Source organism: Solanum tuberosum, unplaced genomic scaffold (assembly GCF_000226075.1).
Source record: "Solanum tuberosum cultivar DM 1-3 516 R44 unplaced genomic scaffold, SolTub_3.0 scf00065, whole genome shotgun sequence".
Taxonomy (NCBI): domain Eukaryota; kingdom Viridiplantae; phylum Streptophyta; class Magnoliopsida; order Solanales; family Solanaceae; genus Solanum; species Solanum tuberosum.
Window position 1 is genome coordinate 461,424 of NW_006238992.1, and position 9,407 is coordinate 470,830.

A 9,407-nucleotide genomic window follows, 5' to 3' on the forward strand; every position below is an offset into this window, starting at 1 on the left:
TACAAAACAAGAGCGTGAGACACCTTCAAAAGGCAATAACGGTCAGATTTTGACCTTCAAAGACAATCTCTTCTTCCTTATTTTCACTCAACACCATTGTTGGACAAATTTGAGCTTTTTTCTCCTCTTTTTCTCGATCTTGTCTCTTCAATTTTTTTCCTTTGATTTACTCATCTCTTTTTTGTGTGTGATTCTATTGTATTTTTGTTGGTTTGATTTCGTTGATCTTCACGATGACGGTTCGATGTTGCTACTGTGAAATATATGTTGAACTAAAGTCATCAAGAACACCAACTAATCCTGGAAGAATGTTTTGGGGTTGCCAAAAATATTCATCCGATAATGGGTGTGAATTCTTCCGATGGGCTGATGCAAATGATTCAACATGCCAAGAACAATACAACATCAAGAATCCATCAACAATTTCAGGGAAAGGAAGACAAGTAATACAAGCAAGAAATAGAAGACAAGAAAGACATAGAAGGCAAGGAAGACAAGGATCAAACACTAGTATTGATATCACTGTTATTATGACTGTTGTTATTTGGTTTCTAGCTGTTATTTTTAAGATATATTGATTTGTACTAGCTGTTATTTGATAATGAAATGGAATAACAAAGACATTGGCCTCAATAGTTGACTGCATTTGCTTCAGAAAGCTGAATAGCAACTTCATTCAAACACAAATTCATACGAAAAAACAAAGTCTTCCCAATAGCAACTTAACACAAATTCATATACAAAAACAAAGTCTTCCTAATAGCAGAACCAAAACAGTTGGGATCAAGTCATTAATCAAAATAAAGTTAGTTGGGATCAAGCCATTAAGCTAAACAAAGTGAAATCTAATGTGTACCTTGAGTGCTTGGTGTGGCATGAGTGTCTGTTGTGCCTTGAGTGCTTCTGTAACTCTCCTCTTGTAGCTGCCTTTGAGTAACTGTAGCTCTTCCCTTCCACCTTAGTCCATTGGATTTGTAACCAAGATCAATATTGGTAGGAGTTAAACTTGACAATGTAGCACTATGTAACACTCTATCAGTATTTCCAGATTGAGAGAACAACAAAAATCTTAACTTAAAGATGAATTAATATCAATTAAAGCAATTAAATGTGTTTAAATAAGAGACCATAACCAGCTGTCTTTGCTTTTTTTTTTGTCTTGGTCTCTTATATCCAAGAGTTGTACCACCTCTCAAAGTTGTGCTAGTCTTTATTTTTTAGCCAGTTGCACTAGAAGTTGATTGTTGAGTACTTAATGGAGTTGTTGTAGGCCTTCTACAAAATGTTGAGGTAGTTGCAGGCTTTACATCACTTGATATAGCACTTGATGTAGCACTGGTAGGCCTTCCACCAGATGCTAAGGCAGTTGCAGGCCTCACACCACTTGGTGAAGCATTTGTAGGCCTTCTAGCACTTGGACCTGCATTTAGATTGGCTTCCAATTGTAGCATTTGTAAAATCTGAAGTTACAGCATTTGTTCCAGCAGTTGCAACACTTGTTCCAGCAGTTGCAGCACTTGTTCCAGCAGTTGAAGTTCTAGCATTTGAAGTTCTAGCATTTGAAATTCCAGCATTTGAAGTTCCAGCATATGAAGTTCCAACATTTTTCTACAAACATCTATGAAAGTCAAAAGTATAACAAGAATAAAATTCAGTAATAGAGAGACATTAAAGCACAACTTACCAGAGTTGGACATCCTTTCTTGTTATGTCCAAAAATCTTACACACATAACATTTCATTTTTCTTCCCTTCCTTATAGCCTTTCCAAACTTCTTCTTAACAGGCTCATCACTATCTTTTCTCCTATTTTTTCGTGGTCTTCCTAGCATGAAAGTAATTTCAGGTGGTTCAATGGCTGGTCTTGTACTTTTTGGCCACATCTTCGTGTTTGTCATAGTTGAATAAACCTATTATATGCTTTCAGGTATGTTGCCTTCTTATACCAGTGATCAACAAATGACTCATCAACCCAATCCTTATAATGAATTGTTGTAAGTGCATGGCCATAAGGAATTCCCTTTAGTTGCCATGACCTACAACTACACACCTTCTTTTTTAGATCAACAACATGTTTATATGGTGGATCATGAATCTCAAAGCCAAGATCACCATTAAACTTTACCTCACAATTATCTGCAATTTCAGCATTTTTTCTAAGAATATCCATAGCCGTTGGTGATACATCAGTAATCCATTTTTTTGAAAATTGTCTCATTTGATTCATTCTTTTCATAACTTTGACCCTTATTTCCTCTAGCATAGTGGTTATTGATTTGAACCTAGCATCTAAAATTCAACTGTTGAAAGTCTTACACATGTTGTTCTCAACCACATCACACTTGCTATGCTCTTTAAAAAATGCCCTACACCATGCTTCTTTGTTATACTTTAACAAAGCTTCTACAATGCCTTCTCCTAACCGACTCATGTCATCAAGTTTTACCTGTAAAAGTACCTCAAATGATGCCGTGGCAACCTGCTAGAATTTTCTTCTCCTTTCTTCACCTATCCAGTCTTTCTTCCGATTTTCCCATATATGCCTAACACTCCATCTAATTTCAGCAGTTGGCAATAATTCAATAAGTGCAAGATGAAGACCCTGTCAAACAAACAACATTTGACATACAACAATGTTAAATATCAATTACTCCAGAAATTAAATAATAAATTTAACAAATAATATAGTAATACCTTCCGCATATCAGACATCACTCATCACTGTTAGTCCTTCACCTTCTGTAAGATCCAAATCATGTTTGATGCACTTGAGAAACCAAGACCATGTGTCCTTGGTTTCTTTATCAACTACTGCCCATGCAATAGGGTACATTTGGTTATTTCCATCTTTGAAAATGCAAGATAACAATTCACCTTTACACACTTTTGAGAAATGCACCATCTAAACCAATAATCCTTCTACACCCTTCTTTCCATCCAAGACAAATATAGATGCTCATAAACACTTTTCCTGGAATTGTGTTCTTGGATATCCTAATAGATACAGTAGTTCCAAGATTTGTGGTCTTTAATTCCTCAGCATAATCATACAACCTAGCAAATTCCTCTCTGAAATCTCCCAAATATTCATTCATAACTCTTAGCTTTTCCTTTCTACAACTTGTCTTACTAATATACAAACCATACTGCTTTTGTATCAAGATTGAATCTGATGTAGTTTGATGGTAGACTCACTCATAATCCTCTCCTTGTAATGTTTACTAATCCAAATGGGGGTACACAATTTGTTTCTTGTTCTTTTAAAACACTTGTGGATAGGAAAATATGTTTTAATGTAATTTGTATAATATAATTTATATAGTTGTTTAAAGTTCATATGTTCATGTTTGTATCAATTCGTTATTTCGAGTTTTATCATATTTGTATAATTTCAAACTTTGTATTACTCAATTATACAAAAAAATTGCGAATTATACAAATGTACCCGCGAATTATACATATTATTGCCCTCTCTCGCTTGCCTCTCTCCTCCATCTCCCAATCTCGCTCGCCAGATATACAAAATACATATGTATACCAGTTACATATATACAATTATCTAACTGATATACATACACAATTCACCTCTCTCCTCCCTCTCCCAATCTCGCTCGTCACTCTCCTCCCTATTACATGTAGCTATGAATCATAATTAGCAAACTATAGCTATGGAGCGTAATTAAGCTATTTTTGCGTGACTATATGCGAAAGTTCCCTACTTTTTTTTAAGTCCATTCAAACAGGCCCACAGTGACGAACACTTGAAGAATGTAGATAATTCTTCTCATTAATTACACAATATATGGAGACAAGTACAAATTAAAGGAGAGTCCACATAACTAGCACTGGCAGGAGCTTTTTGTACATAACACAAAAGCAAAACTACTTATAAAAAAAAAAGAGTCAAATGTACTTTGCCTACAGAAAACAAGGAAGTCCTAAAATTAGTTATTCAAGTTTTGGTCCACTTCTGAATCAGGCTGTTTTGAGGGAACTGTAACACCGCCATTCATCCTAGCACGAGCCTCAGCAAACATCCTCTGTTGCTCGGCTAGTGCTTCTTCTTCAGTCATTTCAGCGACATTGCTGCACTTCCCTGCTCTCACTGTGTCCTGTCGGTGAAATACAAGGCACCACATTAATCAGACTATTTACTTTTTTTGAAAAGCTACTTTACTCGGACAAGGTTTATGCATGGGTACACAGAGTGATGGTGAAAATGAGAAACTGATTTGGACAATACAAAAAAAGAAGAAGATAACACTATGATGATGACTCCATGGAAATAAAAAGAGACTGCGGCTCAATAGATGGATAAGTCTAGCTCTTTTTCGTCAATGAATAAGTCTGGCTATTCAACAGGAAGTCGTTGAAACAACCTACATAACAGGTTAAACAAATGAGAGAAAGACACAAAATGAGCAGTTACCACAGTCTCTAGTCTGTGTTGTTCATATGCAGCATAAACTTCTTCAATATATTCCCCAAAGCCAAGAACCTGAGAAATCATCAATTAATATAAGTTGTGAATGTCAATTGCAAATAATTATCAGCATGTTATGATTAGCAAATCAGTTCATTCACTCTCAATCTAAAGATATTAAAAGCTTTCACATGCTTACATAAAGATTACCTAAAAGATATTAATTGATTAAAAGTTCTTGGTTGTCGATGAAAATAACAGTGAAAATACTATACAACTTAAAAACTGTTTCAGTTGATCTCCATGGTTAATATTCATTCCTTGAGAACTATAGATAAAACAAAACAAGATTTTATGTGGACATCAGTCTAAATTATGTAGACCATTTGCATTTGTTGATCATATATGTACCCCAATATCACACCTCAAAGGAAAACCAGATTTTGTGTCCTCCCCACTCTATTGTCACCTCAAAGGTAAAATACTAGGTTTTAAATGCGTTGTATCATCTCCTCAAAGTAAACTCATACATAGCAAACTATAAAAGTGATAGGCTGCAGAAAACTGCAAGACATCAACAACATGAAAAAGATAACATCAGATAAAAATTGTAAGATCAAGTTTAGTACCTCCAAAGCCTTTAGTACATGTTCTGGTGCAATTGTCCGTCTCTCTTCTCTATTACAAACTTCATTTGATTCTGATGAGATTAGATTAATGAACTCTGCAGAAGAACAGAACATACCAAAAATTATTGCAAATTAAAATGAGCACCATAGTACAAAGATGATTGATATACTAATTGAATCAATTTGTTTGTTATCTAATCATGGTTTGTCAATAGATAACACTCAATTATCACTCAATTATCTATAGAGGGAAGAACCAGAAGGAAAAGAGACTATAATCCTTTCAAGCAGCAGAGACATGCTACCAGTCAAAACATCTATGAAAATAATAGCCCAGAGACAACAAGTTATTACATCATGTTTCTATTCATCCCATAATAGACCTTGACTAAACAAGGAGAACAGTGAAAACTGACAGGTTAGTATAACTGAGTGATTTCAATTTTATCTAGTAACTTTCCCTCTGGTTATCACTAGTTCTCTTAGAAAAAACTCCAAATGTGTTAAATCAGCTTCTTTTGATATATTAACCAACATAATGTCTTAAAACATATTTTGTGCCCATTAGTCACTACCATGCACTTGCAACATACTCTCCTTACTACATTCACCATAAAATATCTGACTAGACGACAACTTTTAAACTCGCTTTCCCTTTCAATCCATAATCCTTCAATAGAAATATTGATTCTAGTCATGTTACTTATTCCCCTTAAAACTATACAGAAAACCACTTGCTATTACACGCAACCACCACTAACAATAGTAACGTCACATCAAAACACTTACGAATTGAACCCAGAAATTAAATTATACGTATCAAAATCAACTCACCTACACAACAATCAATCAAAAGATCCTGAGTATCTCGAGCAACACGGACATCTGGGGGCAACATTTCTTTAATAATTTTTGTCATAGTTGCTGAAAAAAAATAACAGCAGTATCAGTCAGCCAAAGAATATATCAATTAAAGAAGTAACACATCAACCAAGCTCATTCATCTAACTTTATAACAAAGTCTGCCAAAAACTAAATGAGCCTCAAAGAATAAGGTGAACCCAGAAGAAGCATTAATAATTCCAATAATACCATTGTTCGCAATTGAGATCATCAATCTCATCTTCCTGACAAAATTTGAAGAGGGCATACTATGTTGTAGGATGCACAAGAGAGGGAAAGAAAAGTAATACTCTATTATCTTGCTCTGGGGTAACAGAACTTCAGAAATTATGCATATCAAGTATAAGCAAAGCTAGAGAAGTTAAAACATACAAGAAATGATAAGTTACCAAACTGATCCTATAATTAAGGAAGTGTTAACTGCTCAACCATTTCTCGACTCTGAATTCAACTACGACACAGATACCCCCAAGTGCTGAGAATACATTATACAATGTCTTCACAACCATTCAGCTAAGAAGAAAGTTCAACAATATTTGAGGAAACAAGGCTAAACACGACTCTACTCTAGCTTTAACACTCGTCTACATCAGGAGTAGGACTGATCACCCTATCCTCAGGCAAATATAGGAAGGTCCAGCTATTATACAATTCGTCTATTTTTCCGTCAAATGGAACGGAATAAATTTCTTGCAAACAAATCTGGGCAAAAGAATGGACATCAACATGTGCTGTTTCAAATTTCTTACATTTACTTGCCACCAGCAGTTCACGGAGAGGCCATACATGTTAACTACTTCAGTCAATGCAAGTCAATACCCTCTTCACAATGAATTAAATGCATCTCTAAGATTTCACAAAAATAAAAAATCTCTCATGGATCATAAAAGTCACAAAGGCATGCAACAATATTTGCATTTAGTCACCCTAATACCTTCCACACAGGCACTTAATCATCAACCTTAACTGACATTATATTCATCTACTCAAAAGCTCTTCAATTACAAACTATGCTAAATCCCAAACTAGTTTAGGCACAGCTATATGAACCCTCAATATACATTCCACTCCATTTGAAGTTGTTTCATTCCAATACTCAATTCTTGACCTTTCTTCATATCAAGGTTACAAGGTTTGAAACAGAAATTACAGGAAAATTCATCAGCAAAATCCATGAAAGTAGAATCACGATGAAAACACAGGGTGTATAAATCAATTCTAAAACACAATAATTTTTTTTGATGACAAGGGAAACCCGCAGTTGCTACCCTTTGGGTGCGCACAGGGTAAAACCCCTGCTCCTATGCTACATAGGAGAGGTAATCCGCACTAGACAAGCCCGATGCGACGAGGTCGACCCAGAAGGCAAACCCCTTGCTTTTGCTGGCAAGGGGTTAGGGAAACCCGCAGCTGCTACCCTTTGGGTGCGCACAGGGTAAAACCCCTGCTCCTATGCTACATAGGAGAGGTAATCCGCACTAGACAAGCCCGATGCGACGAGGTCGACCCAGAAGGCAAACCCCTTGCTTTTGCTGGCAAGGGGTTTCGAACTTGAGACCTCCAACATGGAAGTCCCAAGCCCAAACCACTGGGCCACCCCGAAGGGTAATTCTGAAACACAATAATGCAAAGGCAAAATAGATCACAGAATAGGGAGGAAGAAAAAAAACCTTTGGGAAGTGAAGCATCCTCCTTCGTTCTACCGACAATGTCCATAGGTTCCATGCTAACCCTACAAAACCTCAAATTCAATATCCAAGTCATAGATAAAATGGCTGACACTGAGCACTAAATGCTCCCAGACAAGCACGACACAGGGAGAGGGGATTTCTGTAATACCCATTATTCCCCTAGCATTTCAGCAAGGAGACTGTTTCCACACATTGGCTTGCTGACTATCTAACAAATTAAAGGCCCGATGCAATGCACTAAATGCTCCACGACTAATGCAGCGTATGGGACAGTGAACATATCTAGTAGGCAACATCCCCTCTGCACTTCTACAAGGAGACTATTCCCACACCACCATCCATGTCATAAGTAAAATGGCTGACACTCTGCAGTAAATCCCCCATCCCCGAACTAATCCAGGGTAGAGGAGGTTGGCTGTGGATATATATAGTAGGAAACATTTCCCTCGCATTTATCCAAAGAGAATATTTTCAAACCGCAGAACCCACAAACATTCAAGTGACAAAAAAAACAATAGACCACCTGCACTAAGTTCTCCCGGACTAGTGTGGAATAGGGGAAAGTTAAAATACCTAGCCTAGTACACAACATTCTCCTTCCATTCCAGCTTAGAGCCTATTTTAACAGCTTAAATTTATGACCATCCATGTCATAAAACAAGTAGACAACATCCCTATGAGCTAACATCCTTTTTACTTCTTTGATGACTCGAACTCACAACCTAGCAACTCGCAACTCGCAACTCGCAACTCGCAACTCGCAACTCACAACATTCGACTTGCGTTTCAGCAAAGCGACTATTTTCACACTTCCAACACCTAAACTACAGTAAGTAAGCAGTTCTACCACCTCATTATACAAGTCAAAAATGCTTCAGACGAACATACAAATACGCAAACAATTACATATCAATCGAAAAAGAAAGATGTAAAAGAGAGCTATGGATTGAACTATTCTCACCTTACAAATTACAAAATCGTCAGATCTGAAAGAGAATGACGATCGCAGCCGATTAGAAGATGTAGAATCGAGATAGACGGAGGTGATCGGAATCGCGAACGGTGGTTCATGGTGGAATATAGAGGAGTTTCCCAGATGACTAGGGCAAATTTTCTCAATTCAACGGCGGATACCAATGAGGGAGGTGGCCTTCAGAACGACGCGGGGCCCACAATGCCTGAATGCTGATTGGGTCGTGGCCTACACGTAAGAGTTGGGCGCGTCAGAGAATCGGGTGATGATAAATATGATTCATTTCTTTATATAGTTTTCTTCTTGAAAAATGAGATTTGGGGGAAAAAGATGATTTTTATTTTGGGAATCAAACATTCAAACTCTTTTGCTATACCCAAATTGATCAAAATCATCAAATCCACTTTGTAACATCAAGTTTTATTTAAGTTTGTTCCCAAAAATACATGCATATTTTTCTTTTCCAAATTACTTAAGTTTAGCTTCTTTCTTTTTTATTTTTACTTTCTTTTTTAATTACAGGCTCACTTGATATAAAAATTCATTTTTGGTCATTTCACAAAAACAATGCATAAAATAACCTTTTTTCTCCTTCTTTTACTTATTAGAGTTATTAGCCTTGAAAATATGCATTTGATCAATATAAGAAGACTAAATAGTCAATTCATGTTCATTGGTCAAATTAATTAATAAAATAAATTAATTCATGTTCATTTATTCAAATCTTGAATTTAAGAATACATTAGATAAGAGTACAATAGTAACTTACCTAGTTTCTTGTAACGCCTC

General features: G+C 36.2%; 1 protein-coding gene across 1 annotated transcript; it reads right to left on the reverse strand.

The window, feature by feature from the left end:
* Positions 1–3,766: 3,766 nt before the first annotated feature.
* On the reverse strand, positions 3,767–8,976 carry LOC102597292 (protein Dr1 homolog). Its single transcript, XM_006345275.2, has 6 exons — positions 8,607–8,976; positions 7,625–7,686; positions 5,886–5,975; positions 5,052–5,146; positions 4,429–4,497; positions 3,767–4,111 (listed from the first exon to the last, which is right to left on the reverse strand). The coding sequence occupies exons 2-6, from the start codon at positions 7,677–7,679 to the stop codon at positions 3,944–3,946; spliced, it is 477 nt and encodes a 158-aa protein (XP_006345337.1). The 5' UTR covers positions 7,680–7,686; positions 8,607–8,976; the 3' UTR covers positions 3,767–3,943.
* Positions 8,977–9,407: the final 431 nt, after the last annotated feature.

Excerpts from the sequence above, each read along its gene's own strand:
- LOC102597292 (XM_006345275.2), bottom strand. The coding sequence starts at position 7,679 with ATGGAACCTATGGACATTGTCGGTAGAACGAAGGAGGATGCTTCACTT. Across the intron at positions 4,498-5,051 it reads ATGTACTAAAGGCTTTGGAG|GTTCTTGGCTTTGGGGAATA; the intron begins GTACTAAACTTG and ends ATGATTTCTCAG. Across the intron at positions 4,112-4,428 it reads AACACAGACTAGAGACTGTG|GACACAGTGAGAGCAGGGAA; the intron begins GTAACTGCTCAT and ends TTTCACCGACAG.